Source organism: Budorcas taxicolor, chromosome 5 (genome assembly GCF_023091745.1).
Source record: "Budorcas taxicolor isolate Tak-1 chromosome 5, Takin1.1, whole genome shotgun sequence".
Classification (NCBI taxonomy): domain Eukaryota; kingdom Metazoa; phylum Chordata; class Mammalia; order Artiodactyla; family Bovidae; genus Budorcas; species Budorcas taxicolor.
The window spans coordinates 118,465,328-118,484,861 of NC_068914.1; the positions used below are offsets into that span (position 1 = coordinate 118,465,328).

Consider the following 19,534-nt stretch of genomic DNA (forward strand, 5'->3'; position numbering starts at 1 on the left):
TATCCTCTCCGTGTGCCCCAACAGGAGAGCAGGACTTTGAGTTGGCTTGGAGGGAGCTGGTAGGAGGATGAGTAACTTTTCTGAACTAGCAGCCAGCAGAGCACAGGAGACAGAGAAACACGCCAGGTTAAGTCCCCAGTGGCATTTGTGGTCATTGCAGGGGAACCTGCCAGAGACCTCGCCCCTCACTGCTCCCTGAGCCACTGCTCACTATTGATGGAGCCCACAGCCTGATTTCTGTTCCCCAGGGGTGAAGCCTCACCTCCTTCCAGCCCGACCCAGACAAGGAGCTGAAGGAAGATCTCTGAGACCCAGCTGCTGCCACCATGAGCTCAGAAGACCGTAGGGGAAGCTCAGGTAATCAGCTGCCTCGTCTCGGACTGGTTTCTACTTGTGATCCAGAACTGAGGGTGGTGTTGAGAGATTGTTGCTGAGCCGTTAAAGACACCAGGATTCTTGGCCTCTGGAGGAGAGGAATTCAATCCAGGGCCAGTGACAAGGCTTGATGGCTCAGAGCTTTAGTGTAATAAAGATTTATTAAAGTATAAAAGAGATAGAGAAAGCTTCTGACATAGACATCACAAGGGGACAGAGAGAGTACCCCCCTGCTGTCTTTAGCAAGAAGCTATATACATACTCAGTTCAGTTCAGTCGCTCAGTCATGTCCAACTCTTGGCGACCCCATGAATCGCAGCACGCCAGGCCTCCCTGTCCATCACCAACTCCCAGAGTTCACTCAAACTCACATCCATCGAGTCCGTGATGCCATCCAGCCATCTCATCCTCTGTCGTCCCCTTCTCCTCCTGCCCCTAATCCCTCCCAGCATCAGAGTCTTTTCCAATGAGTCAACTCTTCACATGAGGTGGCCAAAGTACTGGAGTTTCAGCTTTAGCATCATTCCTTCCAAAGAAATCCCAGGGCTGATCTCCTTCAGAATGGATTGGTTGGATCTCCTTGCAGTCCAAGGGACTCTCAAGAGTCTTCTCCAACACCACAGTTGAAAAGCATCAATTCTTTGGTGCTCAGCCTTCTTCACAGTCCAACTCTCACGTCCATACATGACCACAGGAAAAACCATAGCCTTGACTAGATGGACCTTAGTCGGCAAAGTAATGTCTCTGCTTTTGAATATGCCATCTAGGTTGGTCATAACTTTTCTTCCAAGGAGTAAGCGTCATTTAATTTCATGGCTGCAGTCACCATCTGCAGTGATTTTGGAGCCCCAAAAAATAAAGTCTGACAATGTTTCCACTGTTCCCCATCTATTTCCCATGAAGTGATGGGACCAGATGCCATGATCTTCGTTTTCTGAATTAGGAGAGTTTAAATTTAGAAATTGAGAACAATCATGATCAGGTGTTTCATTTTCCTTCTCAGGAAGGAAAGTGGGAGCATTTAAGTTTCCACAGACTTTAAGATTAGTTATTGGTCCTTCTAACAACAATGACTGATATTTAAGAAGCTGACTGTCTACCATCCAAATATTAACCTTAGAGTTTAAGATTCCACTCACATCATGAGAAGTCAGTACAGTAAATTTCACCCATTAATAATTTTAAGAGCTTCACATCCCAATCAATCTGATTTCGGTGTTGACCATCTGGTGATGTCCATGAGTAGAGTCTTCTCTTGTGTTGTTGGAAGAGGGTGTTTGCTATGACCAGTGCGTTCTCTTTGTAAAACTCTATTAGCCTTTGCCCTGCTTCATTCAGTATTCCAAGGCCAAATTTGCCTGTTACTCCAGGTGTTTTTTGACTTCCTACTTTCGCATTCCAGTCCCCTATAATGAAAAGGACATCTTTTTTGGGTGTTAGTTCTAAAAGGTCTTGTAGGTCTTCATAGCACCGTTCAACTTCAGCTTCTTCAGCATTACTGGTTGGGGCATAGATTGGATTACTGTGATATTGAATGGTTTGCCTTGGAAACGAACAGAGATCATTCTGTCGTTTTTGAGATTGCATCCAAGTACTGCATTTTGGACTCTTTTGTTGACTATGATGGCTACTCCATTTCTTCTAAGGGATTCCTGCCCGCAGTAGTAGATATAATGGTCATCTGAGTTAAATTTACCCATTCCAGTCCATTTTAGTTCACTGATTCCTAGAATGTCGACGTTCACTCTTGCCATCTCCTGACTGGTTCCAAATAGGAAAAGGAGTACGTCAAGGCTATATATTGTCACCCTGCTTATTTAACTTCTATGCAGAGTACATCATGAGAAATGCTGGGCTGGCAGAAGCACAAGCTGGAATCAAGATTGCCAGGAGAAATATCAATAACCTCAGATATGCAGATGACACCACCCTTATGGCAGAAAGTGAAGAGGAACTCAAAAGCCTCTTGATGAAAGTGAAAGTGGAGAGTGAAAAAGTTGGCTTAAAGCTCAACATTCAGAAAACGAAGATCATGGCATCTGGTCCCATCACTTCATGGGAAATAGATGGGGAAACAGGGGAAACAGTGTCAGACTTTATTTTTGGGGGCTCCAAAATCACTGCAGATGGTGACTGCAGCCATGAAATTAAAAGATGCTTATTCCTTGTAAGAAAAGTTATGACCAACCTATATAGCATATTCAAAAGCAGAGACATTACTTTGCCAACAAAGGTCCACCTGGTCAAGGCTATGGTTTTTCCTGTGGTCATGTATGGATGTGAAGAAAGCTGAGCACCAAAGAATTGATGCTTTTGAACTGTGGTTTTGGAGAAGACTCTTGAGAGTCCCTTGGACTGCAAGGAGATCCAAGCAGTCCATTCTGAAGGAGATCAGCCCTGGGAGTTCTTTGGAAGGAATGATGCTAAAGCTGAAACTCCAGTACTTTGGCCACCTCATGCGAAGAGCTGACTCATTGGAAAAGACTCTGATGCTGGGAGGGATTGGGGGCAGGAGGAGAAGGGGCCGACAGAGGATGAGATGGCTGGATGGCATCACGGACTCGATGGATGTGAGTCTGAGTGAACTCTGGGAGTTGGTGATGGACAGGGAGGCCTGGCGTGCTGCGATTCATGGGGTCGCAGAGAGTCGGACACGACTGAGTGACTGAACTGAACTGAACTCACGTCCTAAGAAAGCAATTTCAGAAATTACTCTTAGATAGTGTGGCCACCCACGAGCCACTACATCTAACTCTCTGCTCAGGTACCCTATAGGCTGCTGGTGAGGCCCTTGGGATTGTGTCAAAATTCCCAAGGCCATACCTTTTCTTTAGTGACAAAGAAATTAAATTCTGACCCTGTGGGCAAACTCATAGCAGGAGCTTGCAGGACAGCAGTCTGAAGAGCCTTAAAAGCCTTAGATTATATGGAGACCAAACCAGTTTGTTGGTTTGGGCTAGTTGAGTGTCAGTTATAAGTTTATATAAAGGCTGGGCAAGTTCCCCATAGCCTGGAATCCAAGTGCGGCAGTAGCCTGTGATTTCTAAAAGTCCTTTCAATTGTCTTAAAGTCATAGGTAGGGGATGATTTTAAAATATTTGGCTCATTCAGAAATTTCAGACAGCAGAGTATGAGGATTAGGTACCACAGGGTGTAAAGGAACTACAGCCTTATTTATTATTCGTAAATCCTGAACTAGTCTCCACTTATCATTTGACTTCTTTACACCTGAAATAGGAGTGCTGCATGGACAATTACAGGGGATTAATAGCCCCTGCTCCTTTAAATTCTCACTAATTGGTTATAACCCTTCCTTAACCTTGGGCTTTAGTGGATACTGTTTTTGATGTGGAAATAAGTGTCGGTCTTTGAGCTTGATAACTAGAGGAATAGTTTGTGCTTGACCCACAGTTTTGTGTTTTTCCATCAGCCCACACTCTAGGATTTACATTTTGTTCAATTAATGGGATAGAAAGGGAGGGCTCCATATTCATGAAAATAGAGACATGGACCTTGCTCAGTAGATCCCTCCCCAAAAGCGGTGAGGGAGAATCTGGCATGATCAGAAACTCATGTGAAAATAGCACAGAGTCCCAGTTACAGCTTAGAAGATGACAGAAATAATAAAGTTTGGCTAATCCAGACAGCTCCATTATGGAAGTGGATCGGGGAGAAAGTGGGCCGGGGGCTTCAGTAAGCACAGAATAAGCTGCCCTGGTATCCAAAAGGAAATCAACAGATTGGGCCCCCACAGTTATTAATACCTGGGGTCTTCAGGTATAATTAGGATGGGAGCTTGTGTGGAGATCCCTGGGCACCTTCAGTCCTGATTGTCTTGAGAGTGTGACCTCTGGGACCTACACCTCTGAAGGCAGTCTCTCCTCCAGTGTGGTCCCTTGCAGACCAGACATGGAGCCTGGGATGGCTTAGATGCCTGAGGGCAATCCCAATTCATGTGCCCCTCCTTTCCACAGTAATAGCAAGCCATCCCTTTTCACCTAGGTCCCTCCTGGTATTTTTCTCAAGCTGTTAAAGAGCAGTTCTGACAGACATTACAAGGGCTTCCACCTGTTCCTTGGTCTTTCTCTGCTTTTCCTTTTCCTCATATTCCTGCCATAATAGACTGTCTGAGCCAGTTGCAACAGATTATCTAAAGACTGACTTGGTCCATACATCTGTTTTAGTAGCTTAGGGTGGATATCTGGAGCCAACTCAGTGAGAAATCTATCCTTCAAGATCGCTCTTCCTTCTTCACTTTCAGGATCAATCTCAGTGAATCTGCAAAGGGCTTCCTCAGTATATCGAGGAATTTACCAGGAGCTTCCTTCTCTTCCTGTTCTGTTTGCCAATTCAGCATAGTTTAAAGTCTTAGCACTCACTCACCTGAGTCCTTCAAGAACACATCTCACAGAATGACTCTGATCCCATCTTCCTTTAGCCATGTTATACTCCCAATCTGGTTCTATATTTGGGACCACCTGATTCCCAGTGGAGAGGGCAGCTATCTCATCCTCCCTCTTCCCTACTGATTCATTACCAAATCATTCGTCTCCATAGGCTACAGCTTTCCCCCAAACTTGAGTTTTTGAGTCAGGAGTTAGCATCTGTCCCAGAATATACATTACATCTTTCCAGGTAAAGTCTTAAAGCAGAGCAGGGAGCTGAAAGTTTCATACCCAAATTGATACCCTTAGGACATAAATCTGGCATGTCTCACAGAGAGAAAAGGGACAACACATATGCTACTTCTACCCATTTCTCTTTTCTACAGAACCTGTTAATTGTAAAACGGTATTATAACTGAGAAACCCTCCAACCAGTTACCGTTCGCCATCCTCCAATGAATACCATAGCCATGCAGTATCTCATAGGAAGATCAGGCGTGTCTTCTTTAAGCTCTGGGGATCAAATCTATCCCAGTTTTTCAAAGGAGTGAGGCTGGAATTGTTAGCTCCCGTCTGTAAGAGAGAAATAAGTGACCAGCACCATCTTTCTACTGGAGGCATCCCTTCCTGCTCTAGATGGGGATGGAGACAGGTCTTCCACCTAAGCTTCCTTTCCTGGCCAGAGTCAACCTTTCTCTTACTGATGCAGGTATGCCACTACCATCCCTCCCCATTCTACCACGGAGGCAGGGTGGAGATGCACTGGGGGTAGACCTGATGGCATCCCAGACTAATACCCAGTTCTTCGCCATTAAAGCCTTTGCTTGCCTCTGATGCCAACCGAGGTGCAATCAGAGTAACCTTCTGGAATGCCTCCCAACCTAAAACCAGTAGGGGAAACTCATCTCCTGAGTGCCTGTGCACAACCCTGAGTATATTCCTGAACACAAAACTGGTAAATCATAAAGGGCTGAACACAAAATCAAGATGTTCCTTCCAAGCATCACCACACCAACATAAGTGATAGCAGAAGAGATGGTGAAGGGCTGGCCAGAGAGGAAAAAGTGATTTTGTCCTCTAGTTATTGGGGCCAATCCTTCCAGTTCATTTCCACAGTTTCCACAGAAAGAATATCTAAGGAGTTGGGACAAAAGCCACTGGAGAGCCTCCTCTGGTCCGCTAAAAGCTAGTGTTACCAAAGGAAGAAGCCCGCTATACTTCCCATCTGCTGCTGCTGCTGCTGCTAAGTCGCTTCAGTCGTGTCCGACTCTGTGCGACCCCATAGACGGCAGCCCACCAGGCTCCCCCGTCCCTGGGATTCTCCAGGCAAGAACACTGGAATGGGTTGCCATTTCCTTCTCCAATGCATGAAAGTGAAAAGTGAAAGTGAAGCCACTCAATCGTGTCCGACTCTGTGTGACCCCATAGACGGCAGCCCACCAGGCTCCCCCGTCCCTGGGATTCTCCAGGCAAGAACACTGGAATGGGTTGCCATTTCCTTCTCCAGTGCGTGAAAGTGAAAAGTGAAATTGAGGCCACTCAGTCGTGCCCGACTCTTCGCGATCCCATGGACTGCAGCCTACCAAGCTCCTCCATCCATGGGATTTTCCAGGCAAGAGTACTGGAGTGGGGTGCCATTGCCTTCTCCAACTTCCTATCTGAGTAACCTTTAACTGAGAGATGCTCTTGGAGCTAGAGCTCCATCTAGCTTCTAAACTTTGGATTCCTAGCAAGGCTAGGCACTTCCTAACTACCAATCCAAGTTTGCAAACTAAGTAACAGTAACAGCATAGATTACGAGTCGCTTAAAAGTCTATGATCCTACAGATTAGGTTAGTAGTTCTAATTTCCAAGAAGTTATGAAACAGTCAAAGAGACTGGAAAGTTTGACGGAGAAAGATGAATTCGGTCCACACACTTTGTCCATCTCTGGCCGTTCCCCTGGAGGAGACATTGGGTGCCTCTTGACATTAGCAGGTCGGTATAATCCCCCAGTGGGGTTTCTGCCATAAACTATGTGAGGTCACCTTGGAACCACAAATTAGGACACAGCTCTTGCTTCACACGTGTGTACCTCTTTCAGTCAATCACACACACAAGTACACCATAGAGTTAATTAAAGTACAGCAGAAAATGTGTTTGCTAGGAGAAGAAAGAACTAGAGCTCCAAGCATCCTTACCTTGTCCTGAAGAATCCCAGATGAGCCCCCAAGATGAAAAGTTGCTGACCATGAAAGACGCTGGGATTCTTGGCCTCCAGAGGAGAGTAATTCAATCCGGAGCCAGTGACAAGGCTTGATCGCTCAGAGCTTTTGTGTAGTAAAGTTTTATTAAAGTATAAAAGAGATAGAGAAAGCTTCTGACATAGACATCAGAAGAGGGCAGAAAGAATACCCCCCTGCTAGTCTTTAGCAGGGAATTTTATACATACATCCTCCTGCCACTAAAGAGAGAGAAAAAAATGTCTGACACTTGCAGCCTATTTCCTCCATTTGGGGGCTTCTAGCCTTCCTGCCTGTTACCCTCTCAGTGTCTCCAGCCTGAGTTAACCTACAGAGGAATCAAAAACCAAGAAGGGGATAGACAAGCATCCTCGAGTCCCATAGAGTCCCAGGGGTCTGTTCCCTCAGCCTCCTTCCCGTCTGTCTCCTCAGAGAGCCACAGCCAAGGTACCCACTTCCTCCCCCTCCAGCCCCCTAAGCCCAGCTAATGACTTGTAAGTGAGGCCAGGACAGCCCACAGGGAGAGGGGACAGCAGATGGAGTCCCAGAGGCCAGGCAGAATGTGGAGAGGAGGTCCCCCAGCATCTCTGGGCCTTCTCCTGCCCTGTCCCTTTTCCGATCCTCCTCCTGCTCCGGGGGCATCACCACAGAGGCCCCTTCCTCTGGCTCTCCCCCTGCCACCAGCCTAGTCTCTTTTCAAGGGTCAGTAGACTCCGAACTGAACCCCAATCTGAGCTTTGCCACCTCCCACCTGTGTGACATGGATTGCCTTACCTGAACTCACCTGTAAAATGAAAAGAATATTACCTTTTGTTGTTATGAAGATCAAATACAATGTGTGTCCATGGTCTGGGCCATTCTGACAAAGGTTTGTATAGTCAAAGTTATGGTTTTTCCGGTGGCCATGTATGGATGTGAGGATTGGACCATAAAGCAGCCCCAAAGACTTGATGCTTTCAAACTGTGGTGTTGGAGAAGACTCTTGAGAGTCCCTTGGACTGCAAGGAAATCAAACCAGTCAATCCTAATGGAAATCAGTCCTGAATATTCATTGGAAGGACTAATGCTGAAGCTGAAGCTTCAATACTTTGTCCTCTGATGCAAAAGCTGACTCATTTAAAAAGACCCTGTTGCTGAGAAAGTTTGAAGGCAGAAGGAGAAGGGGGTGACAGAGGATAAGATGGTTTGATGGCATCACTGATTCCATGGATATGAATTTGAGCAAACTTCAGGAGACTGTGGAGGACAGAGGAGCCTGGCATGCTGCAGTACCTAGGGTTGCAAAGAGTCGGACAGGACCTATCGACTGAACAACAACGGGCGTGGCCTGGGCCACATACTAGGCCTTGCCTAGAGCAATGCTGTCCCTTCTACTTGAAATATGTTAGTTCCAGGTGGAAACCTCTCCCCCTCCTCCAGGGTCCTCCTTCCTCTATGCTGTGTTCAGGCATCTGTTCAGTGCTCCCATATATAAACACCTGTTTACCAGGTGTGACTGCCTCAGGCAGTACTCAGTACTGGCTCTATTGATCTCAAACACCCCTGCAGAGACCCAGGTGCTCAGTTATTCCTCCCACTCCCTCCCACCCCAATCAATCAATACACAGTTAGTGCTGTGGGTTCCTTCCATGTGTGCCCTGGATTCCTTTCACTCTTAGTGAAGCAGAATAAATAAGAAAAATTAACAGCTCTTTATGCTACAGGAAAGAGAGGAAGGAAGATTTCTGGTATCTCTTTTTCAAATAAGGATACCAATCTTATTGGATTAGGGCCCCCCACTTGTTATCTCATTTCACTGTAATTATCTCCTTAAAGGCCCTATCTTCTACTAGTCATGGGGGTGGGGAGTTTGAGCTTCAACTTATGAACTGGGTAGGAGGTGGACACAGTCCACCCATAACCCCAGGTGAATCCATCAACAGGAACCCCAGATGACTGCTACTCAGGAAGATTAACCAGTTTATACTTAATACCATTTAGATTCTGTCATTATTTCCTCTAATCTTATTTTTTTTCCATCTAGACAGTGAAAACTTTTTTGAGGATATCATTCAGTATTTGCAGGACACAATGAGCAGAGAACAGCTGGAACTCCTGCTCACTGAAGAGGAAGCCTGGGAGAGTTTTGTGGCTGAGGCTGATTTGTCCAGGTAACATGCACAGATGCATCAGAAATGTCACCTGTATCCCCCTGAACCAGGGTAGCTTCCTCCTGGCAGGTACACCTCCTCCAGGCAGGACTATGGTTGGTGTCAAGGATGTTCCTTCTCACGATTCCATGAGGAAGTTTTCCTCCATGTCATTTTCTGGTAGTGAACAGTCTCAGGTTGAGAAGAGATGAAACGTGCAAAGAAGGGGGCAGGTTACATGGCCTTGGACAAGTTATCGATCTACTCTTGGACTTAGTTTCTTCATCTGTTCAGTTTTATTGTGAGGACACTGAGATCATGCATGCAAAGTGCTTCCATAATGACTGACACAGAGTAGGTGTGCTGTGCAATGCTTAGTTGCTTCAGTTGTGTCCAACTCTTTGCAACCCCACGGGCTATAGCCCACCAGGCTCCTTTGTCCATGGACTTCTCCAGGCAAGAATACTGGAGTGGGTTGCCATGCCCTCCTCCAGGGGATCTTCCCAGCCCAGGGATCTAATCCAGGTTTCCTGCATTGCAAACAGATTCTTTATTGTCTGAGCTACCAGGGAAGCCCAAGAATACTGGAGCAGGTAACCTATCCCTTCTCCAGGAGATCCTCCTGACCTGGAAATCAAACTGGGGCCTCCTGCATTGCAGGCAGATCCTTTACCAGCTGAGCTACCAGGGAAGCCCACAGAGTAGGTGCTCAACATTAACTTTTAAAATAAGCTTTTTGGGAAGAGACGGGGGCCAACGTCCTTTTTCCTGGTGATGAAAACCAGATGGGACCCTATTTAGGATAAGTCGGAAAATCCTGACACCATCACTTTCTGTTCCTGGGGATTCTGACTAGAGTGCTTTCATCCCCTATGTTAGGGACTGTACCAACCCTGCAGGATCCAACTTGCTCGTATGGCAGAGAAGCTGGAGAGGAACTGGATGGAGCTGGTGGGGTCCTGGCTCTAGCCCTGCCCAGCTCTGGGGCTCTGGGTTTATGTCTTGGAGCCCCAGATCTGTCCTGTGTCCAATGGGAATAGCAATTCAATCTGATGGATTGTGGTGATGGCTTCAGAGTGAACTGCAGGGTCAGAGGTGGGGAACCAAATGGAATCATCTCACCCAAAGGCCCAGGGAGGCCTGGACCAGGGTCAGACCCAGGGTTAACGGTGGAGCAGAGCGTCCAGGCTGGAGGACGAGTAGGCAGGCTTGGGCAGCAGGGCCAGGACTAGAGTGGGGAGAGTGGGCCCCGAGGACACAGACCTGAAGGGGCTGTGACCCTAGCAGAGGTCCCCTGAGTTGGGGCAGGGGGACATTTCTTCCCTCCCTGACAGGATCCCCTCATGCTGGGCTAGAGGGCCCTGGGTGACCGTGCACACCCTGCCTGGGACCTGGGTTCTCATTCCATCTGGGACCCTCTTCTAATCTACATGGAGCCGCCCTGACAGTTAGGATGCGTGGCTCAGTGAGTCCTCCAGAGTCACAGTGAGTGGCTGCGATTGTGTGTCATTTGAGGGATTCTGAGGAGCCTCGCGCATCCCCACCAGAGGAAACGCTTCCTCCACCAGCTGTGCAAGGGCCGGTCTCTTCAGGCTCAGCCGTTCAGACGGGCATTTTCTCGAGTCTCTCGAATCTTTTGAGGTTCCATAAAGTTGCACACAGCCTTGGAGGGCAGGCAGTTGAAGTTGTCACAGATAAAGTGTGAGTTAGACTGATGACCCCTGAGAAGTCAGGGTGCTGGGTGCTGGGTCAGGAGTCAGGGAGGTGGGCTGGAGAGTCCAAGGGAAACAGGCTCACAGCACATCTCCTGGTTCTCTGTCACTTGGGCCCAGTGACCTGCCACTGGGAAGGCCAAGGATATCAGGCTTAGGGGAGAGCAGATGCCAGCCAAAATGACCTTTAAGGGTCCTTATAGCTCTGAGTAATGTGTTTCAAAAAAATTCTACGTACACGGAGTTAGCCAATCTGTAAATTGCAAGGGCACAGTCCCCAGGACTGTCCTTACATTTGACACCAATGGCAAGTTTGGGGGTTCCCAAAGCCACTTGAAGGCCTGAAAATTCCCTAGAGGGATGCACAGAACTCACTGAAAGCTTCATGATCCCAATTACAGTTTATTACAGGGAAGGATGAAGGTTCCCATCAGCCACAGGGCAGAGTCTGGGCAGGTTTCACACACAAAGCTTCCATTTTCATCAGGATGCATTACTGTCCTGGATTCCATGTGTGGCAGGACACACAGAACACTGCCCACCAGGGACCCTCACCCTATTTAACAACAAGTTATCCTGACCTATTTTCTCCAGCCCCAACCCAGAGGTCAGACTAATGCCTTAGAGTCCAGCTCTTCCAGAGGTCAGAACTGATACCATGCGAGCCAAGACCCCATTACGTCACTTTGTCAGACTGCCCAGTGTCTGAAGTCCTAGGCGGAGGAGGACACTCCTATCAGCCAGAATAGTCTAGGGGCTTAAGGACCACTTTCCAGTAGCCAAGGGCAAAGAGCAGGTTGACCTCACTAGCCACTGAGGCCCTTGAATGAAGGTTTTCTCCTCTAATCCCACTTCTCTTTGTTTCTCTGTGGCCTTCCCACTCTAGAAACTCTTTGAAAGTGTTGGTGTTGACCTGCCTGTGAGGAATCTTTATCAAATACCTCTCTGAAGTTAAGCATATTCTAAGATGACCTTTGCTGATTTTTCCCATGACTGAATAAAGTATATGGAGCGTCTACACTGCCCAGACATGTTTAATGTTGAAAAACATTTTACATTTGTAAAATTCTTTCCTTGTGATTTGTAATAAAGTATCTGTGGTCTACGCAGGATAGCTCTTGTCAAGCCCATTTTATGGACTCGCTTGATGTTCACTGTTACAGGGAAGAGGCAGACGCACTACACAAATATCTGCTGGAGCTGAAAACAGACTTGGCAGAGGAGGACCAAGACAGGCCACAACAAGACCAGCTGGACAGGAAGAGGTTTTTGGAGGAATTTCCTCGGGTGAAACGGGAGCTGGAGGAGAGCATAGCAAAGCTCCGTGAGCTGGCAGACAAGATCGACAAGGTGCACAGAAACTGCACCATCTCCAACGTGGTGGCCAACTCTGCCGGCGCTGTGTCTGGCGTCCTGACCGTCCTTGGCCTGGCTCTGGCACCCATGACAGCAGGCATCAGTCTGGGACTCTCGGCCACTGGGTTAGGGCTGGGAGCGGCGGCTGCTGTGACCAGTGTGTCCACCAGCATTGTGGAACACGTAAGCAGGTCATCAGCAGAAATTGAAGCCAGTCGCCTTGTGCCAACAGATATCAGTAAAGAGGAGGCGTTTGCAGAGGTTTTATGTAAGAGGACAACCCAGATCGTTTCCTCTACAAAGAACTTCATCCAAGCCTTGAAAGGCATTGGGAAAAATGTACGTGCCATCAAGCTGGCCAAAGTCAACCCTCGCTTAGCATCCCACGCTAAGCGCTTCATGACTGTGGGGCAAGTCTCCGCCCGAACTGGCAAGCAGGTGCAGAGAGCATTTGGAGGCACGGCTCTGGCAATGACCAAAAGCGCCCGGATCGTGGGTGCAGCCACGGCAGGTGTTGCCCTCCTGTTGGATGTGGCCTTCCTGGTGAAAGAGGCAAAGCACTTGCATGAAGGGGCAAAGACAGAGTCAGCGGAAAGGATGAGGCAGCTGGCCGCGGAGCTGGAGAAGAAATTGGAAGAGCTCATCCGGACCTATGAGAGTCTGTAGGAGGGCTGGACTTGGCCCCTACCAGGACAGTGCGGGGCCAAGAGAAGAAGGCACCTTGTTAGCGGGGAAGCAAGACAAAGAGGGGAAACTGGGCTGGTCTCCTGACTTGTTTTAGTCCATTGTCTGGACTATGCCATTTTCCCAAAGGAAGAGAAATCCTTAAACCCTCTTGTATTCAAAACATGTCATTTTCTTCCCTAAATTCTCCCTCTTGGCTCAAGATGAGTCACAAAGCTTCAAGTACCACTGTTCAAAAAGTATTTTTTTAAAAATACAGAATAAGTGTCACCAATTTGTTCATGTCTCTAGATTTGTTTCCTCTGCATTTATCTTTAAAAACCTTAATAGGAAACCAACACCTTTTTATTTGCCCAACAATCACATGATCAGGGAGCCTAGTTCATGACACCAGCCCTGCCCTCTTGCTGTCTCTCCAGCTGTCCTTTGTTGGCATGTAGAGGGGAGAGGCTGTGACACCACGTCACACATGACCTCTCTTGCTCTGATTTCTGCATCCCTCCATGGCGCCCCTCTGAGCATTTCACCAAAGATCTGCATCACCTCAAGGGGACCCTAGGCAGAAAACAAACAGAACTTTTTAGCGTCTGTGTTCCTCGAGTTTTCTAAATTGAAGAGTGGTTGATTTTCAACATCATGTTAGTTTCAGTTATATAGTACAGTGATTCTGCTATGTATATATACAAAGAGTATGTATTTTTCAGATTCTTTTCTCTTATAGGTTATTACAAAATATTGAGTATAGTTCCCTGTGCTATACAGTAGGTCCTTGTCAGTTATCGATTTTATATATAGTAGTGTTTATCCGTTAATTCTAAACCTCTAATTTATCCCACCATACCCCTTCCCCTTCAGTAACCATAAATTTTTGATTAGCAGTAATTATTTGATGTTCTACTACAGTTTCCACCCCCCCACCCCCGAGAGGGGATTGGGGGCTGTTTCTTTTTTCAGCAAAAACTCCTATACATCCTGTCTCCTCCTTAACCTCTTTGGAACAGCCCTGCAGAGCTCCCGAGAAACTGGCTCTTGGACTTATCTCAGTAAGGTCACTGAATTAATAGAAAGTAATTCTCAACTTTTAGATTGTGCTTTTCTTCAGTGGACAGTACTGAGTGATGGGTGGATTGATGGTGAGGAACTGGCTTCTGCAGCTGTGGGAGGGCCAGACAGGTCTGAAGTCTGCCAGGCAGGCTGTCAGGAAGGGATGGCAGAACTTTCAGGTCCAGGATGAATCTGCAGTCCAGGGAAGAATTTCCTCCTATCACCAGATCTTTAATGTAAACACTCCTGCAAGGAATCATTTGCCTTTTAAGGCAGCATGTTCACAGATTTCCCAGATTAGGGTATGGACATCTCTGGAAAGCTGACAACAGCCCCTGAGTGGCCACCACCCTTCCTATTCATTCATTCATTCTCTCATTTTTCCCCGCATGGTCCACCTAAGGGCTAGGCCTGTGCTGAGGACTGGGGGCATAGAGGGTGGCCACCGTGGAGGCTGAGGCAGTCAGAGAAACAAATGGCTGCAGTACAGAGTTGAGGTCGGGTTCAGAGGACTTTGGTGACACGGTGGGGGGTACAATCCAGGAGGAGAGGATGGGAAGGCTGCCTTTTAAGGAGGGGGGCACATGTCTGTGGGACAGGGACTGTGCCAGGGCCTGAGGGAAGCCATGGCTAGAAAGGAAGGGGACCCTCTCTGCCGTCAGATGTACTCCAGCCCTTGGTGGCAGGAGGGGAGGGAATGCGGTTCTAGGGAATCAGACTCTGATGTACCAAGGAGTGAAAAGCAAAATTCCCAAGGCTTCTGAAGAAAACAGTGGAGACCTGAAGTGATTGCTGAGGGGCCTCTGGTTAACCCTTGACCCCCCCCACCCCCACCTACTCCTTTTATGATCAAGTGTGTGTGGTTTGAGAAGCAGAGACAGGTGGAGAGTTTGGGCTTGTTTGCTCAGCCCTTCGTCCCACAGAGAGTGGCTGGAGAGGGGCACACTGGAGGCTGGGGTGCTGCCGAGGGCCACTGGGCTGGGCCTCACTGCACGGGTGACGCCTATAAAGGCCTCTCCTCTCATCGGCCTTCTCTGCAGCTCTCCGAACTCACTTCTGCCAACTGCTAAGTGCTAGGGGTGCCACTTACAGGGAAGCCTGTAAGCAGATTCAGGCTCCCACCACTGAAGCTGAGTGAATGGGGTGGGGAGGGGCTTGGGAGGGCTGTGGAGTTCCAAGCCTCTCCTCTGCTGTCACATCAGGGCGCGTCCCCCCCTCGGCCCTGGCCCAAGGCCGTCAGCTTGGGAGAAATCCTGCCCATAGTTACAAAGCCCCAGTCACTTCACTTCTTGCTGCCATTAACCACATCTGCAGCCCATTCGAGAAAAATCTCCAGAAAAGCAACAACTATGTCTGCCGGTTCGCCACACTATCCCCAGTGTCTCCACAGGCCTGGCACTCGTTGGGGGCACAGTAAATGCCCCTCTTCCTTCCTTCAATTATTGCACATTAATTAGTCTACAGTGTGGCGGGTGGGTGCTAGGCTGAGACTTGGGCCTTTTAGACCTTTCTTCACTTTACAGCCGAGGAAAGGGAGACTCAGAGAGGCTAAGTGACTTGCCCAAGGTCACACAGCAGGTAACAGAGTAGATATTTGGATCTACTTCTTCTACCTGACTTTTTTCCACTTGACACAAAGTATTGCAGTGTGGAAGTGTGGAGGCGAGGAGAAGGGGTGGCCTACTGGGGTGATGGCCAGAACAGCAGAAGATGAGGTGGGACAAATGGGCTGGGGCAGGGTTATGATGAGCATCGAAGGTCAAGGGAGGGACCCATAGGATTTGGCCTTCATCTAGTGGGCCACCGGGACCAGGAGTTTGTTTCTGCTTCAGGTCCTTATTCAACTAAAGTAGTCTCAGGGAGGGGCTTGTCACAGTGTTCAGTTTTCTCATCTGAAAAACAGTACAAGTATATGATGTTTTAGTAATCCCAGTGGAAAGTCTGAGTGAAACATACCAGGGCTAAAATCCACGTTTGTGTTTTTTGCAGTTTATTTACTGTAGCTGATTTCTAGTATCATAGTGTAGTGGTTGGAAAAATGCTTGATATGATTTCAGTTTTCTTAAATTTTCCAAGGCTTGCTTTGTAATCCAGCATGTGATCTATCCTGGAGACAGTTGCGTGTACATTTGAAAAGAGTTCATTTTCTGCTGCTTTCAGATGAAATGCTTTATAAAGTCCATCTGGTCTAATATACCATTTAAGGCCTGTGTTTCCTTATTAATCTTCCTTCCGGATGATCTGTCCATTGGTGTAAGTGGAGTGTTAAAGTCCCCCACTAGCTCAGATGGTAAAGAATCTGCCTGCAATGCAGGAGACCCACGTTTCATCCCTGGGCTGGCAAGATCCCCTGAAGAAGGGAATGGCTAGCCACTCCAGTATTCTTGCCTGGAGAATTCCATGGACAGAGGAGCCTGGTGGGCTACAGTCCATGGGGTCACAAAGAGTCAGACACAACTGAGCTACTAACACACACACGTTATTTTGTTACTGTCAGTGTCTCCTTTTATGTCTGATAACTTTTGCCTTATATATTGAGGTGCTCTTACACTGGGTGCATATAAATTTACAATTCTTATATCTTCTTCTTGGATTGAATCCTCAATCATATGTAGTGTTCTTCTCACTGCTATGTTTAAATGGATAACCAACAAGGACCTACTGCATAGCACATGGAACTGGGCTGGATGTTATGTGGCAGTCTGGATGGGAGGAGAGTTTGGGAGAGAATGGATACATGTATATGTATGGCTGAATCCCTTTGCTATTTACCTGAAATTATCACAACATTGCTAATTGGCTACACCTCAATACAAAATAAAAAGTTAAGAAAATCATATGTGGTGTCCTTTGTCTCTTGTAACAGTCTTCATTTTAAAGGCTATTTTGTCTGATGTGAGTATTACTACTCCAGCTTTCTTTTTCGTACATATATAATTCTATTCATTCGTTTCTTTTATTTCTGGTTGTGCTGGGTCTTTGTTGCCAGGCAGGCTTTTCTCTAGTTGCAGCGAGTGGGGACAGCTCACTAGTGGTGTGCAGGCTTCTCACTGTGGCACCTTCCCTTGTCAGGGGCCGCAGGCTCTAGGGCACGCGGGCTTCAGTGGGCTCTGCAGTTGCAGCTCGCGGACTCTCTAGGGCTTAATAGTTGTGATACACCGGCTTAGTTGCTTCACAGTATGTGGGATCTTCCTGGATCAGGTACCGAACTTGTGTCTCCTGCATTGGCAGGCAGTCTTTACCACTGAGCCACTAGGGAAGCCCCCAGACTCCAGCTTTCTTTTGCTTTCCATTTGCATGGAATACCTTTTTCCATCCCCTCACTTTCAGTCTACATGTGTCTCTAGATCTGAAGTGGGTCTCTTGTAGACAGGATAAATATTGGTCTTGTTTTTCTATCCATTCAGCCAATCTATGTCTATTGGTGGAGCATTTAATCAGTTTACATTTAAGGTAATTATTGAGATGAGTGTTCTTATTTTGTTGTTTTGAATTTGTTTCAATAGGTCTTTCTTTTCCCTTTTTCTCTTTTGTTCTCTTATGATTTGATGACTATCTTTAGTGTTCTGTTTTGATTCTTTTTTCTTTTTTGTGTGTAAACTCATTATAGATTTTTGATTTGTTACCTTTAGGTTTTGGTATAGCAGGCTATATATATATATATATATATACACATATATATATAATCATTTTAAGGTGGTCTCAATTTCAAATACATTTAAATACCTTGCATTTGTACCCTCCTCCTATCATGATTATTCATTTTGATATCATATTTGTATGTGAATAGTTTCCTGCCTTTACTGTATGTTGGCATTTACCAGTGAGCTTTTCCATAATTTTTCTTGATTCCTAATTGTGGTCTTTTGTTTTCCGTTGAGAAATTCTTTAGTATTTGTTGTAAAGCTGGATTGTTGGTATGAATCCTTTTAGCTTTTGCTTGTCTGTGAAGATTTTTACTTCTCCAACAAATCTGAATCAGAGCCTTGCTGGGAGGAGTATCCTTGGTTGTAGGTTTTCCCTATCATAACTTTAAATATACAGTGGCACTCCCATCTGGCCTGCAGGGTGTCTGCTAAAAGATTATCTGATAGTCTTATGAATATTCCCTAGTATATGCATATTTTCTCTCACAGTGACGCATCCTGAAACAGGTCTGTCTCTCCCATCTCCCCTCAGACTGTGGTCCTTGACAGCAGTGCTGTGTTGTCCTTTTATAATTTATTATTTTTACTGCTTTGGCTGCACTGGGTGTTTGTTGTTGTGTGCAGGTTTTCTCCAGTCGCAGTGAGCAAGGGCTGCTCTTCCTTGTGGTGTGTGGGCTTCTCACTGCCGTGGCTTCTTCTGTTGCAGAGCATGGCCTCAGTACTTGTGGTGCATGGGCTCAGTTGCCTCACAGCAAGAATCTTCCCAGATCAGGGATTGAATCCATGTCCCCTGCATGGGAAAGCAGATTCTAAGCTATCGGACCATCGGGGATGTCCTCCTTGTATATTATTTGTAGCTTTTAATATTTTCTCTTTGTTTTTATTTTTTTTTCAGTGTAATTATTACGTGTCTCAGCATGTTCCTCCTGGTTAATCCTGTATGGGACTCTCTATTTCTATTTCTAAATTTCTATTTGTATTCTTATGTATATAGTGGGTGAGTTATGTTTCACTCTGAACTTGAGTAACTGTTACCTTTCCCATGTTAGGGAAGTTTTCAGCTGTTATCTCTTCAAATATTTTCTGAGGCCCTTTCTCTTCTCCTTCTGGGAGTTCTATAATGCAAATGTTGGTCCATCTGATATGGTCCCAAAAGTCCATTAAACTCTCATTTCTTTTAGTTCTTTATTCTGCTCTAAAGCAGTGGTTTCTACCTCTCTTCCAGCTCACTGATTTGTTTTTCTGCCTCACTTATTCTGCTATTGATTCTTTTTAGTGTATTTTTCATTTCAGTTATCGTATTCTTCAACTCTGGTTTTTTTTTTCTTTTCTAATTCTTTGCTAAAAATTTCTTGTAACTTCTCATTCTGTTTATCCATTCTTTTCCCAAGTTCTTGGATCACCTTTACACCCTGAACTCTTTCTCGAGTAGATTGCCTATCTCCACATCACTTCGTTCTTCTGGGATTTTATCTTTTTCCTTCATCTGGAACGTATTTCTTTGCCATCTCACTTTGTTTAAATTTCTACTTGTATGTAGTGGGTGAGTTATGTTTCTCGACTTTGGAGAACTGGCCCTTTGTGAGCGACTGAACTGAACTGAAATGTCCTGAGTCCCAGCAATATACTCCCCTCTCGTCACCCAAGGGCCAGGAACCAGCTGGTGCAGGTAGTTCTGACCTGCATTTGCACACTCACTTCCACAGGCTACAAGATCAGTTTTCCTGCTTCTGGTGTCTGCCCCCTGGTGGATGAGGCTGTTGGAGAGGCTTGTGCAGGCTTTCTGCAGGGAGGGGCCTGCGTCTGCCCCACTGATGTGTGGAGCCAGGTCTTGGCCCTCCGGTGGGCAGGGCTCTGTCAAGAAGTGGCTGTGGGCTCAGGAAGTCTGGGAAACCTGTGTGCTGATGGGTGGGCCTGTGTTCCCAACCTGTTGGCTGTCTGGCCTGAGGATTTCTAGTAGCAGGATGAGATCAGGTCTCA

At 46.7% G+C, this 19,534-nt stretch overlaps 1 protein-coding gene across 1 annotated transcript; it reads left to right on the forward strand.

Annotated features, from left to right (window-relative positions):
- Nucleotides 1-250: 250 nt before the first annotated feature.
- Nucleotides 251-13,040, forward strand: LOC128048976 (apolipoprotein L2-like). Its single transcript, XM_052641476.1, has 3 exons — nt 251-357; nt 9,006-9,132; nt 11,987-13,040. The coding sequence occupies exons 1-3, from the start codon at nt 327-329 to the stop codon at nt 12,843-12,845; spliced, it is 1,017 nt and encodes a 338-aa protein (XP_052497436.1). The 5' UTR covers nt 251-326; the 3' UTR covers nt 12,846-13,040.
- Nucleotides 13,041-19,534: the final 6,494 nt, after the last annotated feature.